Source organism: Bombina bombina, chromosome 4 (assembly GCF_027579735.1).
Source record: "Bombina bombina isolate aBomBom1 chromosome 4, aBomBom1.pri, whole genome shotgun sequence".
Taxonomy (NCBI): domain Eukaryota; kingdom Metazoa; phylum Chordata; class Amphibia; order Anura; family Bombinatoridae; genus Bombina; species Bombina bombina.
This window is the reverse complement of record NC_069502.1, coordinates 1,194,569,632-1,194,591,414: the sequence shown is the minus strand read 5'-3', so window position 1 is coordinate 1,194,591,414 and position 21,783 is coordinate 1,194,569,632. Positions and strand designations below refer to the sequence as shown.

Below are 21,783 nucleotides of genomic sequence, written 5' to 3'. Positions count from 1 at the left end.
TTTAATTTTATCATCAAATTTGCTTTGTTATCTTGGTATTGTTTTTTGAAAGCTAAATCTAGGCAGGCTCATATGCTAATTTCTAAGACCTTGAAGGCTGCCACTTATCTGAATGCATTTGGCAGTTTTTTTACAGCTAGAGGGCATTAGTTCATGTGTGCCATATACATAACATTGCACTCATGCATTAGTTCACTGAGAGGACACCGATTGGCTAAAATGCAAGTCTGTCAAAAGAACTGAAATAAGGGGGCAGTCTGCAGAGGCTTAGATACAAGGTAATCATAGATGTAAAAAGTGTATTAATATAACTGTGTTGGTTATGCAAAACTGGAAAATGGGTAACTAAGGGATTATCTATCTTTTTAAACAATAACAATTCTGGGGTAGACTGTCCCTTTAATTTTGACTTCCATGCCCCTCTAATAGCTGCCTGTTAGGCCCAGTCATACATGACAAGTATTTTTCTTATTATTATTATGCAAAACTATATTTTTATTACAGATTTCAACAAAAGTGGAGTTATCTGAGATGTGCTATACTTCAGTTTATAGCACATACATTTGTGATCTAAATTAATGTTTTTATTCAAATTTCCCTCTGCACATTCATATTTAAGTACACTATGTTTAGTGGGTTTTATACACATGAGGAGAGACTGGAACTATGTTAAAATCTCCAATTACTTCTGACATTCAGCCCAAATAAATAAGTGTTTTGCTTTTAGGTGGTTATCCACTGCCTCTCATATTGACCATAAACTACACAGCAGAGCCTTGTGCAATGTAAACTAATGTGTTCTCTGGGATTCTGACTATTACGTAATACAAAACAATAGCATGATTTAAAATATAACTTTCTAAATGAAGAATCTGATGATTTTTTGTAATATAATATTAAAAATGTATACAGGTATAGATATATATACAGATATAAATAGAAATATCTATTTAAAAATACAAATAACATTGTGATGAAAATATGTATATTCAAAACACAGTAGAACACATTTTAATATACTAAAATTGATTAAAAATAATTTTTCATGTTTCAAGGTTTTTGACTAGAAAGGGTTCAAAAGAATGTATGTATGTTTGTATATATAACTTAAATTATACTTACCTGATAATTTCCATTTCTTCTGATGGAAAGAGTCCACAGCTGCATGCATTACTTTTGGGAAATGAGAACCTGGCCACCAGGAGGAGGCAAAGACACCCCAGCCAAAGGCTTAAATACTCTTCCCACTCCCCTCATCCCCCAGCCATTCTGCTGAGGAACAAGGAACAGTAGAAGAAATAGGGTAAAAGGTGCCAGAAGAATAAGATGCACCACATAAGTTACGGGTGGGGAGCTGTGGACTCTTTTCATCAGAAGAAAAGGAAGTATCAGGTAAGCATAATTTATATTTTTCTTCTTAAATGGAAAGAGTCCACAGCTGCATTCATTATTTTTGGGAAAACAATACCCAAGCTATAGAGGACACTGAATGCCAAGACGGGAGGGAACAATAGGCGACCCATACTGAGAGCATCAGGCCTTAACCCCTACCCAATAAAAAACCCTGCTTCGTCCAAGGCCAAGAACATTTTGAAAAGAAAAGCCCCAAGGACTCTAACTCGCAGCTAGTCCAGAAGCCAAACTAGAGACCGCAAAACAGACTTAACTGAGCCAACAGTCCTCCAGGAGACACCGTCGTCCAACAGACGGTCCCCAACCAAGTCACCCCCCACCAATGAAGGGAACATCAGCCAAACCCCCCAAGGGGACAAGGCAAGGAGAACCGAGGAAACCGAAAGAACAAAAAAGAACACCTCCAAAAGTGAGTCCAACTCACAAAGACCCAAAGGAGCCCTAAGAGGAAAGGAGGTCACGCTTATACCGGCGAAACCCGGGATAAACCCGGGCACAGAGACAGAAAAGACTTCTCTCCAACATCCTGCAAGTACAAGATGCAACCAAAAAAGGCAAATTCCTTCAAGCGTCGGAACAGAGAATACCTAAGTATTCAACCACAAAAAAATGTGGAAGAGTCCCAGTCATAAACCCCAAGTTTAAGAACCCAGAGTCCATAACGGAACGACACAGAGGGTACTTGCGAGGATGAAGACACAGTCAAGCAGAAAGCAAACTGCAAAAGAAGCCCTTATACAGAGGGCACGCTTCAGGCAACCTAAGCCACCAGACCCACACACAGGTCACTAAAAAAAGGGACACACAACCTCAATTGAGGCCCCCCAAGAAGGAGAGTATACCTTCAGAGCCCGAAGGAAGAGGAAACCCCTCCTAAAAGCAAAGGAGCCAGGTGAAAAGGAATCCATATCCTAGCAGACTGAGCTAACAAGATAGACTCAACAAGTCCGCACATCCAAAGGAGACTGACCTGAATGCAGCGCCTTAGAACGCTCGGCCATCCTGACCTGCAGACCCCCACTCAGCTGGACCAACCCAGCCTCAGAGATCCCTAACCCGGAGAACAGAAGAATCCCGAACTGGTACAGGAACGAGCATAAGGATAGCTCAGCCATCCCCACAGAGTACAGGCACAACCCTACTTCGAAACAGACGACAGGACCATAGACCTAAGGATCTAACAAAAAAAGGCCCCACAAGTCTGACCTGGAGCAAGCAAGACCCCAGGAGGAACCCTGCCCCTTTCCGCCTCCCAACCAAGGGAAGCCCCAAGAAGGACTCCATCTCCATAGGGAGTAGAATATCCCCTAAAGAAAAAGGATAAGGCCAGAAAGGCAACAACTGTCCTCAAAGCCCGAAGCCACTGGCTAATGGGAAGATAAATCCCCAACACGAATGTCCTAGAAAAGGACCCCTCTACAAGTGGCTCGCCAAGCAGAGACACAGCCAACCCATTCGCCTGCAGAGCGGGTTACACAGGCAAGCTGACCAAAGAATGCAACCGTAAGGTGCACCAGAAATGGGCATCCAGCGCCACCAGCTGGGTATGAACCAACAACCCTTGAGGCGCAAGTCACAAAGCTAACCCTAGAGAACTTGGGTTGCTCTGTTGCAAAGAGTAATAAATACTCAGAAAATCTGGTCATCATGACCAGGTCAGATAGATGGAGCATAGGCATAGCCCAAGTTCCCACTACCGTGGAACACCCCAACCAGCCCTGAGATCCAAGACTCCAAAACAACCCAAGACTGGTTCAGGAAAAAGGCCTGAAGCCTCAGCAATCAGAAGTCTCAGGAAGAAAAACAGGTCCGGACACCTAATAGTTCAGGCTACCTTACCCTAGAACTAAACACCCCACCTGGCCAAAAAGCCAAACACCAGGGATATGAATGCATATCCAGAGAATCCGGATAGCAAAAAGAACTCGAAAGCCCCGACCAAAGGAAGGAACCATCCCTAGGAAAAAAGGGGTGTGTATCAAACTGTTTGTGAGACAGACTAGCCTACCTCTGGGTTTGCAAAAAATCTCACAAATTTAACAATTTTTCATTCAATATTTTTTATTAATATTTTTTTCAAATTTTTTAGTATATATTTACCTTTGTTCTCTATATGTTATTTTTTTCATTACTACCTTTTAAGAAATTTGGAAGGAAATATATATATATATATTGCATTTTATATTTTTTTATTTTTATTTTTTATTCTCTATTTTTTAACAACTTCTTTCTTTTATGTTCATTTTTTGAAAAGCATTGATCTTGTTTCATCATAAAAACTGAACTTCTCTTAAAATCACGATGCAGAAAATTAAGTGTTATTTACATACAACTAAGATATATATGATGACAAATTATACAATGGATAAAGGATATCTACAACAATATCAAAAGATGCCACTTTAATCTTATTAATTATAAGGTAATTGGCATACATAAACAAACTTTTGTTTTATCCAATTAAGGGTTAACAGGAAACCCTTTAAATACCTAGGAGAAGCCGGATCTGGTATACTTGATAAAGGCTTATGTCCTAAAAGCCGAAACGCGTAGAAGATAACCAGCTCCAGCATTTACTCTGCAAATAACTGGCCAGTTATACTATCTCTTGCTCCCAAGACCGACCGCCTGGAAATAAAATCCCCTAAATCAACGGACGATAGGAGCTTCTGAAGAAATCAACAAAAGAGATTTTTTACCTCTCAACGGATACAAAGGAAGGTGATCAAGGATTGGATCCTCCGAAATTCAGCCACTTCCGGTCCAGTGGAAAACGCCACTACAAACACAAATCGGCGTTGTTGCAAACATAATCATTGCAAGATTGGGTAAGAGATTCTTTTCATTTTTTATGTCTATGAAGACAATAGAACATACATAAGGAAAAAATAATTTAAGCCCCATAGAAGAACTAACACTCCATATAAGAATATATGCGAAGAGATTTACCTTAAAGCTGTGAGTGAGTCAATTTGAAATAACATTGGTCGCTCCGCTTTGAAAGGAATCACACTCTAGCAAGAATTTGCAACATTGTTGTAGAGAAATACTCATATATACCTTATTTCCAATATAAAACATTGAAGTTGATATAAATTAACAAGATTGTTGGTGGCCACATTGCAACAAATTGCAACAATATAGACTTTTCATTAACACTTCAAGATACGGTATATAATATCTGGTATTATTGTGAAGATTCAAGGATCGACGTGGGAACATAGAGGCTACAGAGACATATTTAGAAATAGGTCTTTCTAGTAATATTTGAATTAATGGCCTAAAAGAAGTTGATTGTAGATATAATTTTAAAAGTTAGTTTTTACCATTTTTTCTTTTTTCTTGCTGCAGCAATTTTTAAACCCAAGCATTTTTTCATATAATTTTTCTTTTTGTATCTTTTGGATTTTTTATCTTTATTTTTTGGTTTTGAATTTTTTGAGCCTTATAGTGTCTAATGATATAAGAAAATTTTGTGTGATTAAAAGACAATTTTTTTTATCTACCAGATTCTTAACTGGTTACAAATATATTTGTTCAAATTATTGAATCCAGTCCACTTAATCACGCAGTTAGTACCTATTGGGTCTCATTTATTTGTACTATTATTTATATTTATTATTGTGTTTTTATATATATTGGTTCGCAATAAATTAATTATTTGATTTATTTCGTCAGTAGTCTTGTATGATATTTTCACATAATATTTCCACAATCCAAATAAAAAATTTTTTTTACTTTTATTTGCACCATTCACCATTTTGTAGACTTATATAAGTTTTGTTTTCTATAATTAGCTTTATTGACAGCCAGCCGTAGGCGCCACCTCTAAGGAACCATCCCTAGCCAAGTCCAACGCTCCAAGGAGCAAAGCTAGAAGTCCAATGAAGAGACTTCTCAAGGCCTCAGGACAACGTAAGGGATACCTCGAGGTCAAAAACCCTTCTAGCAGGGCTAGTCTCCCCATCACCTCCACACCAGCAGAGGACACAGGGAAGAGAAAGGCGCTAAGCCTTCCCAGCTTTGGGAAACCCCAAGCTAAACAAAGTCCCCACAGGTATCAACCATGACCTTGATACAGATCCCTAAAAGAAGATCCAACTCACCCTGGGACAATGGAAGCAGACCCAAAGGTCTCATCACTCAAACAGACAGTACACGTCAAGAGGAAGAGCTGTATCTAGATACACTATAAATAGCATATGTGCACACCTGCAAGGTGCCAAAAGCTGCACTGGTTTCAAACTGAAAACCCTCCGCAGGCTAGACAGCCTAAACTGATACAAGCTGGTGGATCAGGCCCACAAGGGCAATCCAGAGCCCTAAAAACGAAGGCCAAACTGCTTAAACTGCGGCAATGAGGCACGAAGTCCTCCAACCCTCCACCGCATGGGGGATGAAACACTATGTTCTGAAGATATCAGATGTCAGATAGAGTGACGCTGCGGAAAAAAAAACTCCCCTGACCTGGTCATCTATGACTTTAGGCTATAAGAACTGAAAGAATCCTACCCGCCCTACGGACCCACAGGTCCTCTCGAGTGCTTAGTTGGACAAAAAAACCTGAGCACTTGGCGCTTCTACCGTACCAGCCGAGCAGAACAGTGCCACGTGTCTGAACAGCCACAAGACCGAACAGCCACAAGACCAAACAAACCCAACAGGATCAGCCTGCACTTAGGGTCCTAACCGGCAAGCTGCAAAATTCTCCCTCATAGGGGAAAAGAAAAAACAGACATTATAACAGAGGACTAACATGTCCCAAACAACTTCAGAAGAAGAACAAAGAGTATCGATCCCAGTAAGGTTCCCGAAGGTAACAAAACCAAATTAAAGACATCCCATAGGATACAAATAAAATATAAGGCAACCCGGAGGTTAATGCCAAAAAAGACACAGGCCTGCCTGCAGGACCTGCCAAACGGAGCCCTATCTTTCAAAAAAACTGGGGGAGATCTCAATCAAATGACAATCAGGAGATTACCTTATCCCCACATGTCTAATAAGGTGCACCATTCGAATTAGCAGACTGAAAATCCCCATATCTGGTGACAATAGGGTCATTCAATAACTGAAAAACATGTCTGAGCAATACGCGAAGGCACGCAATCCTGTAACGAAAGGCACAACACTCAGGGACAGTTACACCTGCAGGGAACTGTAGAGGCCCTCCCCAAGGCAGAAGGCCCTGGACAATAGGGCACGAGCACATTCTCAAATAAATGTCTGGACTCTGCAGACGAACAATCGCCAACATTATGTGGAAGCGAAAACCTCCGGGGGAACACGCCACCCTGCATGGAGGAATCAGAAACTGGGTTACCCGCATGAATTGGTAGGGAACATGCCTCTCGGAGGACAAGACCCCCAGAGGCAGATGGCTCAGCTGTCGCTTGATTCCCCGAGCCCGAGGAACAAGCCGCTCTACAATATACGGAACAAAACTGGTTGACATGTGTCATTGAGGCCAGTCCGGATTAGTCACGAGACACAGAATCTGAATCTGAAATCAAAATAGTCTCAGTATCAGAATACTCCGAGCATCAGAATCCTCCATAACTGGTAGAGGTTATATAAATAGGACTAAAGTAGTAAAACAAAAACAGCACCCGACACCCACAATGGCTGGGGAACTCACCACCTCCTATGACCAGTCCCCTACGGACTAGAATATTTCCTTCACCCCGCGGTCGGGAATGCAGAAAATGGAAAACGTAACGTAACCACGCTCGACACAAGGTGAACCGTACAGTCCAAAAAAACGCGCCCAACCAAAAGGCCGCATCACTTCCAAAGGCCTCAACGTTCCAAACCAGGAGCCCATAAACATCACACATAAGCAGGTTGAATCAATAACCCCCCTCAGGAGATATTAACCCTCGATTCCAAGATACTAAAAGAGACTCACTGAGACCCTTATGACATTAGTTAGGCCCGCAAGGTGGTAGCCTCTCGGGAAAACATTCACATTACAGTACATTGATGAATAAAGTAAAATGAAACAATCTTACCAGAATCTACGCTATGGAACAGGAACACGGCCTTTCAAGTGTGACGGATATTAGCATCGCCTCCGCCATGGACTTGAGAGAAGAAAACAGGCAGCGGAGCAAGTTCAACAACACCGATTGTTTGAGGAGCTGTTAATATGAGTCAGGATGGTTTCGCAGAAAGACTCTCTCTGCATCTCCGGACTCTAACTTTCATCCAAGCCCTCACTGAGAGACTGACAGGACTACTTAAAACTCCTGTCCCATGCCGAAGAGTACTACCCTCCATTAGAGACAAAAATTAACAAATTCTTACACTTCTCTGCCAACCTCCTGGGACGAAAGAAAAAGAATGATTGTGGGAAGATGGGAGTGGGAGGAGAATTTAAGCCTTTGGCTGGGGTGTCTTTGCCTCCTCCTGGTGGCCAGGTTCTTATTTCCCAAAAGTAATGAATGCAGCTGTGGACTCTTTCCATTTAAGAGAAAAAAAATTTAAAAATATATAACATAATTTATGTAAGAACTTACCTGATAAATTAATTTCTTTCATATTGGCAAGAGTCCATGAGCTAGTGACGTATGGGATATACATTCCTACCAGGAGGGGCAAAGTTTCCGAAACCTCAAAATGCCTATAAATACACCCCCCACCACACCCACAATTCAGTTTAACGAATAGCCAAGAAGTGGGGTGATAAGAAAGGAGCGAAAGCATCAACAAGGAATTGGAATAATTGTGCTCTATACAAAAAAATCATAACCACCACAAAAAGGGTGGGCCTCATGAACTCTTACCTGATAAATTAATTTCATATTGGCAAGTTCTTACATAAATTATGTTTTCTTTCATGTAATTGGCAAGAGTCCATGAGCTAGTGACGTATGGGATAGCAAATACCCAAGATGTGGAACTCCACGCAAGAGTCACTAGAGAGGGAGGGATAAAATAAAGACAGCCAATTCCGCTGAAAAAATTAATCCACTACCCAAATCAAAAGTTTCAATTTTTATAATGAAAAAAACTGAAATATAAGCAGAAGAATCAAACTGAAACAGCTGCCTGAAGTACTATTCTACCAAAAACTGTTTCTGAAGACGAGAAAACCTCAAAATGGTAGAATTTAGTAAAAGTATGCAAAGAAGACCAAGTCGCTGCTTTGCAAATCTGATCAAAAGAAGCTTCATTCTTAAAAGCCCAGGAAGTAGAAACTGACCTAGTAGAATGAGCCGTAATCCTCTGAGGCGGGGATTTACCCGACTCCAAATAAGCATGACGAATCAAAAGCTTTAACCAAGATGCCAAAGAAATGGCAGAAGCCTTCTGACCTTTCCTAGAACCAGAAAAGATAATAAATAAACTAGAAGTCTTTCTGAAATATTTAGTAGCTTCAACATAATATTTCAAAGCTCTTACCACATCCAAAGAAAGAATGTAAAGATCTCTCCAGAGAATTCTTAGGATTAGGACACAAGGAAGGGACAACCATTTCTCTACTAATGTTGTTGGAATTCACAACTTTAGGCAAAAATTTAAATGAAGTCTGCAAAACCGCCTTATCCTGATGAAAAATCAGAAAAGGAGACTCACAAGAAAGAGCAGATAATTCAGAAACTCTTCTAGCTGAAGAGATGGCCAAAATGAACAATACTTTCCAGGAAAGTAATTTAATGTCCAAAGAATGCATAGGCTCAAACGGAGGAGCCTGTAAAGCCCTCAAAACCAAATTAAGACTCCAAGGAGGAGAAATTGGCTTAATGACAGGCTTGATACGAACCAAAGCCTGAACAAAACAATGAATATCAGGAAGATTAGCAATCTTTCTGTGAAACAGAACAGAAAGAGCAGAGATTTGTCCTTTCAAGGAACTTGCAGACAAACCCTTATCCAAACCATCCTGAAGAAACTGTAAAATCCTAGGAATTCTAAAAGAATGCCAAGAGAATTTATGAGAAAAACACCATGAAATGTAAGTCTTCCAAACTCTGTGATAAATCTTCCTAGACACAGATTTGCGAGCCTGCAACATAGTATTAATCACTGAGTCAGAGAAACCTCTATGACTAAGCACTAGGCGTTCAATCTCCATAACTTCAAATTTAATGATTTGAGATCCTGATGGAAAAAAGGACCTTGAGATAGAAGGTCTGGCCTTAACGGAAGTGGCCAAGGTTGGCAACTGGATATCCGAACAAGATCCGCATACCAAAACCTGTGTCGCCATGCTGGAGCCACCAGCAGTACAAATGAACGCTCCATTATGATTTTGGAAATCACTCTTGGAAGAAGAACTAGAGACAGAAAGAGATAAGCAGGTTGATAATTCCAAGGAAGTGACAACGCATCTACTGCTTCCGCCTGAGGATCCCTGGACCTGGACAGATACCTGGGAAGTTTCCTGTTTAGATGAGAAGCCATCAGATCTATTTCTGGAAGCCCCCACATCTGAACAATCTGAAGAAACACATCTGGGTGAAGAGACCATTCTCCCGGATGTAAGGTCTGGCGACTGAGATAATCCGCTTCCCAATTGTCTATACCTGGGATATGGACCGCAGAGATTAGACAGGAACTGGATTCCGCCCATGCAAGTATCCGAGATACTTCTTTCATAGCTAGAGAGCTTTCATAGCTGTGAGTCCCACCTTGATGATTGACATACGCCACGGTTGTGACATTGTCTGTCTGAAAACAAATAAACGATTCTTTCTTCAGAAGAGGCCAAAACTGAAGAGCTCTGAGAATCGCACGGCGTTCCAAAATATTGATTGGTAATCTCGCCTCTTGAGATTTCCAAACCCCCTGCGCTGTCAGAGATCCCCAGACAGCTCCCCAACCTGAAAGACTCGCATCTGTTGTGATCACAGTCCAGGTTGGACGAACAAAAGAGGCCCCCTGAACTAAACGATGGTGATCTAACCACCAAGTCAGAGAAAGTCAAATATTGGGATTTAAGGATATTGATTGTGATATCCTTGTATAATCCCTGCACCATTGGCTCAGCATACAAAGCTGAAGCGGTCTAATGTGAAAACGAGCAAAGGGGAGCGCGTCCGATGCTGCAGTCATGAGGCCTAAAACCTCCATGCACATAGCCACTGAAGGGAATGATTGAAACTGAAGGTTCCGACAAGCTGAAACCAATTTCAGACGTCTTTTGTCTGTTAGAGACAAAGTCATGGATACTGAATCTATTTGGAATCCTAAAAAGGTTACCCTTGTCTGAGGAATCAAGGAACTTTTTGGTAAATTGATCTTCCAACCATGTTCTTGAAGAAACAACACTAGTTGATTCGTGTGAGATTCTGCAGAATGTAAAGAATGAGCCAAGATATCGTCCAAATAAGGAAACACCGCAATACCCCGCTCTCTGATTACAGAGAGTAGGGCACCGAGAACCTTCCAAAAGTTCCTTGGAGCTGTTGCTAGGCCAAAAGGAAGAGCAACAAATTGGTAATGCTTGTCTAGAAAAGAGAATCTCAGGAACTGATAATGATCTGGATGAATCGGAATATGAAGATATGCATCCTGTAAATCTATTGCGGACATATAATGCCCTTGCTGAACAAAAGGCAGAATAGTCCTTATAGTCACCATTTTGAATGTTTGTATTCTTACATAACGATTCAAAATTTTTAGATCCAGAACTGGTCTAAAAGAATCCTCTTTCTTTGGAACAATGAACAGATTTGAATAAAACCCCAGACCCCGTTCCGGAAAGGGAACTGGCACAATTACCTCGGATAACTCCAGGTCTGAAACACACTTCAGGAAAGCCTGAGCCTTCTCTGGGTTCACTGGAATGCGTGAGAGAAAGAAACTTCTCACAGGCGGTCTTACCTTGAAACCTATTCTGTACCCTTGAGAAACAATGTTCTGGATCCAGTGATTTTGGATTGAATTGATCCAAACATCTTTGAAAAACCTTAGTCTGCCCCCTACCAGCTGCGCTGCAGACCTTCATGCAGACTTGGGGGGTGCTTTTGGTTTTCTAAAAGGCTTGGATTTATTCCAGACTGGAGAAGGCTTCCAATTGGAAACCGTTCCTTTAGGGGAAGGGTCAGATTTCTGTTCCTTATTCTGACAAAAGGAACGAAAACGCTTAGAAGCCCTAAATTTACCCTTAGACTTTTTATCCTGAGGCAAAAAAGCTCCCTTCCCCCCAGTAACAGTTGAAATAATAGAATCCAACTGAGAACCAAATAAGTTATTACCTTGGAAAGAAAGAGATAGCAAAGTTGACTTAGAAGTCATATCTGCATTCCAAGTTTTAAGCCATAAAGCTCTTCTAGCTAAAATAGCTAAAGACATATACCTGACATAAATTCTAATATCAAAAAAGGCATCACAAATGAAATTATTAGCATGTTGAATAAGCTTAACAATGCTATACACATTAGGATCTGGTACTTGTTGCGCTAAAGTTTCCAAACAAAAAGTTGAAGCCGCAGCCACATCAGCCAAAGAAATAGCAGGCCTAAGAAGATGACCTGCACATAAATAAGCCTTCCTTAGATAAGATTCAAGTTTCCTAACTAAAGGATCTTTAAAAGAAGTACTATCTGCCGTAGGAATAGTAGTACGCTTTGCAAGAGTAGAGATAGCCCCATCAACTTTGGGGATCTTTTCCCAAAACTCCAATCTATCAGTTGGCAAAGGGTACAGTTTTTTAAACCTTAACGAAGGAGTAAATGAAGTACCCAGACTATTCCATTGCCTAGAAATTACATCTGAAATAGCATCAGGAACTGGAAAAACCTCAGGAATAACTACATGAGGTTTAAAAACCGAATTCAAACGTTTACTAGTTTTAATATAAGAGGACTTGTCTCCTCCATATCTAATGCAATCAACACCTCTTTAATAAAGAACGAATATACTCCATTTTAAATAAATATAAAGTTTTGTCAGTGTCAATATCTGAGGCAGAATCTTCTGAACCAGATAGATCCTCATCAGAGATAGATAAATCAGAATGCTGTCGGTCATTTAAAAATTCATCGAAATTATGAGAAGTTTTAAAAGACCTTTTACATTTATTAGAAGGTGGTATAACAGACAAGGCCTTCTGAATAGAATTAGAAACAAATTCTATCACATTAACAGGATTATCCTGAACATTAGATGTTGAAGGAACAATAACAGGTAATGGATTATTACTAATGGAAATATTATTATCTGCTTTAGAAAGTTTATCATGACAACTAACACAGACTACAGCCGGAGGAACAGTTACCACAAGTTTACAACAAATGCACTTAGCTTTGGTAGAACCAACATCAGGCAGCAGAATTCCAGTAGTAGATTCTGAAACAGGGTCAGCATGGGACATCTTGCAATATGTAATAGAAAAAACAATATATAAAGCAAAATTATCAATTTCCTTATACGACAGATTCAGGAATGGGAAAAATGCGAACAGAATAAGCCTCTGGAAACCAGAATCAAAAAGAAATAATGACTTAAATAATGTCAAAATCTGGCGCCAAGTATGACGCCCAAACTGACAAATATTTTTGGCGCCAAAAACGTCTGCAACAAACACGAGCGTCATAGATGACGAAACTACATGCAAACTCTCGGCGCCAACTAAGACGCCGGAAATGACGACATAACGTCAACAAACGTAATTCTCGCGCCAAAAATGACGCAATAAATTATAGCATTTAGCGCTCCCGCGAGCCTAACAGCCTGAAATTTAGAAAGAAAGTCAATTGAAAAAAATTTCAGGTAAGAAATATATTTTTTCATAAATGCATTTCCCAAAAATGAAACTGACAGTCTGTAAGAAGGAAATAAACTGATTAACCTGAATCATGGCAAATATCAGTATAAAACATATATTTAGAACTTTACATGTAAAGTGCCAAACCATAGCTGAGAGTGTCATAAATAAAAGGAAACATACTTACCAAAAGACATAAAGTAGATAGCCAAACCAGTACTGAAACGAGAATCAGTAGAGGTAATGGTATATAAGAGTATATCGTCGATCTGAAAAGGGAGGTAGGAGAAGAATCTCTACGACCGATAACAGAGAACCTAAGAAATAGATCCCCGATAGGATGATCATTGTATTCAAAAGGTAATACTCCCTTCACAACTCTCTGTCATTCACTGCGCTCTGAGAGGAACCGGGCTTCAGCATGCTGAAAAGCGCATATCAACGTAGAAATCTAGCACAAACTTATTTCACCACCTCCATAGGAGGCAAAGTTTGTAAAACTGAATTGTGGGTGTGGCGGGGTGTGTATTTATAGGCATTTTGAGGTTTGGGAAACTTTGCCCCTCCTGGTAGGAATGTATATCCCATACGTCACTAGCTCATGGACTCTTGCCAATTACATGAAAGAAATATATATATATATATATTCATATATATATATATATATATATATATATATATATATACAGGGAGTGCAGAATTATTAGACAAATGAGTATTTTGACCACATCATCCTCTTTATGCATGTTGTCTTACTCCAAGCTGTATAGGCTCGAAAGCCTACTACCAATTAAGCATATTAGGTGATGTGCATCTCTGTAATGAGAAGGGGTGTGGTCTAATGACATCAACACCCTATATCAGGTGTGCATAATTATTAGGCAACTTCCTTTCCTTTGGCAAAATGGGTCAAAAGAAGGACTTGACAGGCTCAGAAAAGTCAAAAATAGTGAGATATCTTGCAGAGGGATGCAGCACTCTTAAAATTGCAAAGCTTCTGAAGCGTGATCATCGAACAATCAAGCGTTTCATTCAAAATAGTCAACAGGGTTGCAAGAAGCGTGTGGAAAAACTAAGGCGCAAAATAACTGCCCATGAACTGAGAAAAGTCAAGCGTGCAGCTGCCAAGATGCCACTTGCCAACAGTTTGGCCATATTTCAGAGCTGCAACATCACTGGAGTGCCCAAAAGCACAAGGTGTGCAATACTCAGAGACATGGCCAAGGTAAGAAAGGCTGAAAGACAACCACCACTGAACAAGACACACAAGCTGAAACGTCAAGACTGGGCCAAGAAATATCTCAAGACTGATTTTTCTAAGGTTTTATGGACTGATGAAATGAGAGTGAGTCTTGATGGGCCAGATGGATGGGCCCGTGGCTGGATTGGTAAAGGGCAGAGAGCTCCAGTCCGACTCAGACGCCAGCAAGGTGGAGGTGGAGTACTAGTTTGGGCTGGTATCATCAAAGATGTGCTTGTGGGGCCTTTTCGAGTTGAGGATGGAGTCAAGCTCAACTCCCAGTCCTACTGCCAGTTTCTGGAAGACACCTTCTTCAAGCAGTGGTACAGGAAGAAGTCTCATCCTTCAAGAAAAACATGATTTTCATGCAGGACAATGCTCCATCACACGCGTCCAAGTACTCCACAGCGTGGCTGGCAAGAAAGGGAATAAAAGAAGAAAATCTAATGACATGGCCTCCTTGTTCACCTGATCTGAACCCCATTGAGAACCTGTGGTCCATCATCAAATGTGAGATTTACATGGAGGGAAAACAGTACACCTCTCTGAACAGTGTCTGGGAGGCTGTGGTTGCTGCTGCACGCAATGTTGATGGTGAACAGATCAAAACACTGACAGAATCCATGGATGGCAGGCTTTTGAGTGTCCTTGCAAAGAAAGGTGGCTATATTGGTCACTGATTTGTTTTTGTTTTGTTTTTGAATGTCAGAAATGTATATTTGTGAATGTTGAGATGTTATATTGGTTTCACTGGTAAAAATAAATAATTGAAATGGGTATATATTTGTTTTTTGTTAAGTTGCCTAATAATTATGCACAGTAATAGTCACCTGCACACACAGATATCCCCCTAAAATAGCTATAACTAAAAACAAACTAAAAACTACTTCCAAAACTATTCAGCTTTGATATTAATTAGTATTTTGGGTTCATTGAGAACATGGTTGTTGTTCAATAATAAAATTAATCCTCAAAAATACAACTTGCCTAATAATTCTGCACTCCCTGTATATATATATATATATATATATATATATATATATATATATATATATATATATATATATATATATATATATATATATATATGTGTGTGTTTCTTCAACAAACTACAAGAGGAGAACAAGGACCATCAAAAATGTCTTAAGGCCCTGTATAGATCGGGAATCAAGCACTCTTTTTTTATAAAAAATAGCTAAAAAATGTAGCTAAATTAAACAAATGGAATGAATCTCTGACCAGTACAATCACTGAGAACAAAAAATAATTTATTAATAGTACAGAAAGAAGTAAATCCTAACTGTCCAAACATAGCAATAGGCCAGTTGTGCGCTGGCCTCGGGTATATGTTAGCAACACAAAGTAAAGTATGTTGAACAAACAATATAGTACATGTGGCCAATTAAAACCCTGAAGATGTGCACATCATAATCATAATATTGGCAAAAATACAATCCAAAAACACCTAGTACACTGCTACACCCAAGCTGTACACGGTACCCAAGTCAATACATGGGATAATTACCGGACAGGTACATTTTTAGGGATCTAAGCAGTGATAGGTGCTTTGTAAAGATTTCAGGAACAACAATAATGGCAGTATAGCAACAATTACAAAGAATTACATACAAGTATGAAGAATAGCTATTGCAATGGTTATTAGCAATAGGATAGATAGTGAGTTACATGCAAGTATGAAGAATAACTATTGCAATGGTTATTAGCAATAAGATAGATAGTGAGTTACATACAAGTATGAAGAATAACTATTGCAATGGTTATTAGCAATAAGATAGATAGTGAGTTACATGCAAGTATGAAGAATAACTATTGCAATGGTTAATAGCAATAAGATAGATAGTGGAACATAGTGATACATCCTCCATAATGAATTGCCTCAGTACAGCAGTTACATAGAGACACAGCAGTTTACATAGAGATGCCTGCATATATTTAGATAAAATTCTCACAAGAGTGTATTGCTGAAGAAAACAACCAAATCACACCAGGATGATTTTCCACATATAGCGGTATTGTCTTCAGCCAGACTTAGCATAAGTCCCAGGTATGCAAAATGGGATAAGTGCTGCCAAAGCTGCATGCGTGTTAGTAAAGCATAGTACTTCTTATTGCTGAAGATGTTGTGTGAAAACAGCAAACAAGCCAAATGAGCAGTGGGAGTCAGTCCAGGCTAACCCCCCATATTGCAAGTGAAAGCAGCTATATTCCTATGTTAAACCATAAGCATGCACTTATCTGATTCTGGAGGTGTCCACAATTGAGGTCCGCTGTTTGTTACTGGTTGCCTCCTGAAATACTGCCTTGTAATTGAGTCCCATGAAACAGTTTGCTGAGCCAGTTGAATGCTGCACGCTGAGACTGCAGAGTGGTAGGACTGTGTGCTTACTTCCTGGTTGGTCACATGTGCGTCTGTGATCCAATGCCTACGATCCTGATCGTTTCACCCACAATGCCAAATGATAGACGGGGCTTCCTCAGGGCGGACCCTTTTTGTTTTTTTATATATATATGTGTGTGTGTGTGTGTATAGACATATACACAGATACACATATTAAAACATAAATGCGACTGGGATAGCGGGCGTATTACAATTAAAAATAAAAGGTTAGACTGAGAGCAAAAGTCGGATGAGTGCTATAATCTACTCCATAATGTCAACAGAAAAAAAAAAAAACTATCTGTAGTATTTAAAATTGTGCACTCTTATGACCATCAGAGGTTTAAATAATATAACTGTGCACAGATATATGTAATGCAGAAGTCTATCATTTCTAGAAAAAAACAACCTGCAACCGATCTCTGAAGGAATCATATGTAAATAAAGGTTATTAAAATAATCAATCTGCAGCACATAAAAGCAGTAAATAATATTAATATACTATTTTAATATATAATGTTCCCACTGACTCTAGAATAGGGGTTGACAAATCCCAGGAGTCAGATTTCTTCAGGTTCCTGACTTTTCAATTTTTTTTTCTTTTCAGACATCTATTTACAGATATATATTTCTTGCCTTACACCTAACAATGTGATTGGTACTTCTCAATATCATGGCTGACTGCAAAGCTTCAATTGGATTGGTCAACCCATTAAACAAAATATTCACATATTACTTAGTTCAAGCAGGCAACATAGAGAGTGTGTTATTGTGAAGACTTGAATTGCCCATAGAGGATTAAAAATAAAGCAAATTCATCACCATTCAATTAAAAGAAATATAATTGGCTTTATGCAGAGTAGATGAGTGTGAAAAAATAAACAAAATAAAAAATAAAAATAGCCTGCTACTTACGGCAGATCCTCCAGTTTGGATGCTTCATGTCTTGGGTCCAGCAGATCATATCCACACTCATTGTAGATTTCTAAATAGGATATGTATATTGTATATACGTTACTGCTGTCCTGTAAGGACAAAGAACATAAAAATGACAAAGCACGTTAACGCCAGTAAGTGGTACACAGGTGCACAAATAGACTAGCATTCCCTCCTAATCACATAAAGACTGCATTTTATCAACAACTGTAATACATCATTTGCCAAATGAAACTACAGAAATATATCACACTCAGCATGGTGAAAAACATAATTTATGTAAGAACTTACCTGATAAATTAATTTCTTTTATATTGGCAAGAGTCCATGAGCTAGTGACGTACGGGATATACAATCCTACCAGGAGGGGCAAAGTTTCCCAAACCTCAAAATGCCTATAAATACACCCCTCACCACACCCACAATTCAGTTTAACGAATAGCCAAGAAGTGGGGTGATAAATAAAGGAGTAAAAAGCATCAACAAAGTAATTTGGAAACAATTGTGCTTTATACAAAAAAAATCATAACCACCAAAAAAAGGGTGGGCCTCATGGACTCTTACCAATATAAAAGAAATTAATTCATCAGGTAAGTTCTTACATAAATTATGTTTTCTTTCATGTAATTGGCAAGAGTCCATGAGCTAGTGACGTATGGGATAGCAATACCCAAGATGTGGAACTCCACGCAAGAGTCACTAGAGAGGGAGGGACAAAATAAAAACAGCCATTTTGCTGAAAAAAATTAATTCACAACCCAAATATAAGTTTATTCTCAAAAAAAGAAAAAGAAAAACTTAAGTCATAAGCAGAAGAATCAAACTGAAACAGCTGCCTGAAGAACTTTCCTATCAAAAACTGTTTCCGAAGAAGCAAATACATCAAAATGGTAGAAATTAGTAAATGTATGCAAAGAAGACCAAGTTGCTGCTTTGCAAATCTGATCAACTGAAGCTTAATTCTTAAAAGCCCAAGAATTGGAAACTGATCTAGTAGAATGAGCTGTAATTCTCTGAGAAGGAGCTTTACCCGACTCCAAATAAGCTTGATGAACCAAAAGCTTTAACCACGATGCCAAAGAAATGGCAGAAGCATTCTGACCTTTCCTGGAACCAGAAAAGATAACAAATAGACTAGAAGTCTTCCTGAAATCTTTAGTGGCTTCAACATAATATTTCAGAGCTCTCACCACATCCAAAGAATTCTTAGGATTAGGACACAAAGAAGGGACAACAATTTCTCTATTAATGTTGGCAGAATTCACAACCTTAGGTAAGAATTTAAATGAAGCCTGCAAAACTGCCTTATCCTGATGAAAAATCAGAAAAGGAGATTCACAAGAGAGCGGATAATTCAGAAACTCTTCTAGCAAAAGAGATGGCCAAAAGGAACAACACTTTCCAAGAAAGAAGTTTAATGTCCAAAGAATACATAGGCTCAAATGGAGGAGCCTGTAAAGCCTTCAAAACCAAATTAAGACTCCAAGGAGGAGAGATTGATTTAATGACAGGCTTGATACGAACCAAAGCCTGAACAAAACAATGAATATCAGGAAGTTTAGCAATTTTCCTGAGGAATAAAACAGAAAGAGCAGAGATTTGTCCTTTCAAGGAACTTGCAGACAAACCTTTATCCAAACCATCCTGAAGAAACTGTAAAATTCAAGGAATTCTAAAAGAATGCCAAGAGAATTTATGAGAAGAACACCATGAAATGTAAGTCTTCCAAACTCGATAATAAATCTTTCTAGAAACAGATTTACGAGCCTGCAACATAGTATTAATCACTGAGTCAGAGAAACCTCTATGACTAAGCACTAAGCGTTCAATTTCAATACCTTCAAATTTAATGATTTGAGATCCTGATGGAAAAACGGACCTTGAGATAGAAGGTCTGGTCTTAATGGAAGTGGCCTAGGTTGGCAACTGGACATCCGAACAACATCCACATACCAAAACCTGTGAGACCATGCTGGAGCCACCAGCAGCACAAACTATTGCTCCATGATGATTTTGGAGATCACTCATGGAAGAAGAACTAGAGGCGGGAAAATATAAGCAGGTTGATAACACCATGGAAGTGTCAACGCATCCACTGCTTCCGCCTGAGAATGCCTGGAGCTGGACAGGTACCTGGGAAGTTTCTTGTTAAGATGAGATGCCATCAGATCTATTTCTGGAAGACCCCACATCTGAACAATTAGAGAAAACACATCTGGGTGGAGAGACCATTCTCCCGGATGTAAAGTCTGACGACTGAGATAATCCGCTTCCCAATTGTCTATACCTGGCATATGAACTGCAGAAATTAGACAGGAGCTAGATTCTCCCAAAACAAGTATCCGAGATACTTCTTTCATAGCTTGAGGACTGTGAGTCCCACCCTGATGATTGACATATGCCACAGTTGTGATATTGTCTGTCTGAAAACAAATGAACGGTTCTCTCTTCAACAGAGGCCAAAACTGAAGATCCCTGAGAATTGCACGGAGTTCCAAAATATTGATTGGTAATCTCGCCTCTTGAGATTTCCAAACCCCTTGTGCTGTCAGAGATCCCCAAGCAGCACCCCAACCTGAAAGACTTGCATCTGTTGTGATCACAGTCCAGGTTGGACGAACGAAAGAGGCCCCTAGAATTATACGATGGCGATCTAACCACCAAGTCAGAGAAAGTCGAACATTGGGATTTAAGGATATTAAAGGGACACTGAACCCAAAAAGTTTCTTTCGTGATTCAGATAGAGCATGCAATTTTAAGAAACTTTCTAATTTACTCCTATTATCAATGTTTCTTCATTCTCTTACTATCTTTATATGAAAAAGAAGGCATCTAAGATTTTTTTTCTTGGTTCAGACCTCTGGACAGCAGTTTTTGATTGGTGGATGAATGTATCCACCAATCAGCAAGGACAACCTAGGTTGTTCACCAAAAATGGGCCGGCATCTAAACTTACATTTTTGCATTTCAAATAAAGATACCAAGAGAATAAAGAACATTTGATAATAGGAGTAAATTAGAAAGTTGCTTAAAATGTCATGCTCTATCTGAATCACAAAAGAAAAAAATTGGTTACAGTGTCCCTTTAATTGTGATATCCTTGTATAATCCCTGCACCATTGGTTCAGCATACAAAACTGGAAAGGTCTCATATGAGAACGAGCAAAGGGGATGCTGCAGTCATGAGACCTAAAACTTCCATGCACATAGCTACTGAAGGGAAGACTGAGACTGAAGGTTCCGACAGGCTGCAACCAATTTCAAACGTCTCTTGTCTGTTAGAGACAAAGTCATGGACACTGAATCTATCTGGAAACCTAAAAAGGTTACCTTTGTCTAAGGAATCAAAAAACGTTTTGATAAATTGATCCTCCAACCATGTCTTTGAAGAAACAACACTAGTTGATTTGGGTGAGATTCTGCAGAACGTAAAGACCAAGCGAGTACCAAGATATCATCCAAATAAGGAAACACCACAATACCCAGCTCTCTGATTACAGAGAATAGGGCACCGAGTACCTTTGAAAAGATTATTGGAGCTGCAGCAAGGCCAAAAGGAAGAGCAACAAATTGGTAATGCTTGTCTAGAAAAGAGAATCTCAGGAACTGAAAGTGATCCGGATGAATTGGAATATGAAGATATGCATCCTGTAAGTCTATGGTGGACATATAATGCCCTTGCTGAACAAAAGGCAGAATAGTCCGTATAGTCACCATCTTGAAAGTTTGTACTCTTACATATCGATTCAAAATCTTTAGATCCAAAACTGGTCTGAAAGAATTTTCTTTCTTTGGGACAATGAATAGATTTGAAAAAACCCCCAGACCCTGTTCCTGAAACGGAACTGGCATGATTACCCCTGATAATTCCAGGTCTGAAACACACTTCAGGAAAGCCTGAGCCTTTACTGGGTTCGCTGGAATGCGTGAGAAAAAAAAATCTCTGAATTCTATTCTGTACCCCTGAGAGACAATACTCTGAATTCAATGATTTTGGACCGAATTGATCTAAACATCTTTGAAAAATTTTAATCTGCCCCCTACCAGCTGAGCTGGAATGAGAGCCGCACCTTCATGCGTACT

At 39.4% G+C, this 21,783-nt stretch overlaps 1 protein-coding gene across 1 annotated transcript in view; it reads right to left on the bottom strand.

Annotated features, from left to right (window-relative positions):
* Positions 1–21,783, bottom strand: part of KIF6 (kinesin family member 6) — an 872,665-nt gene that overhangs the window by 689,630 nt on the left and 161,252 nt on the right. Inside the window, exon 5 of the mRNA XM_053712809.1 lies at positions 17,680–17,789. Within this exon, the coding sequence (XP_053568784.1) occupies positions 17,680–17,789 (110 nt within the window). The remainder of the gene's footprint in view (positions 1–17,679; positions 17,790–21,783) is intronic.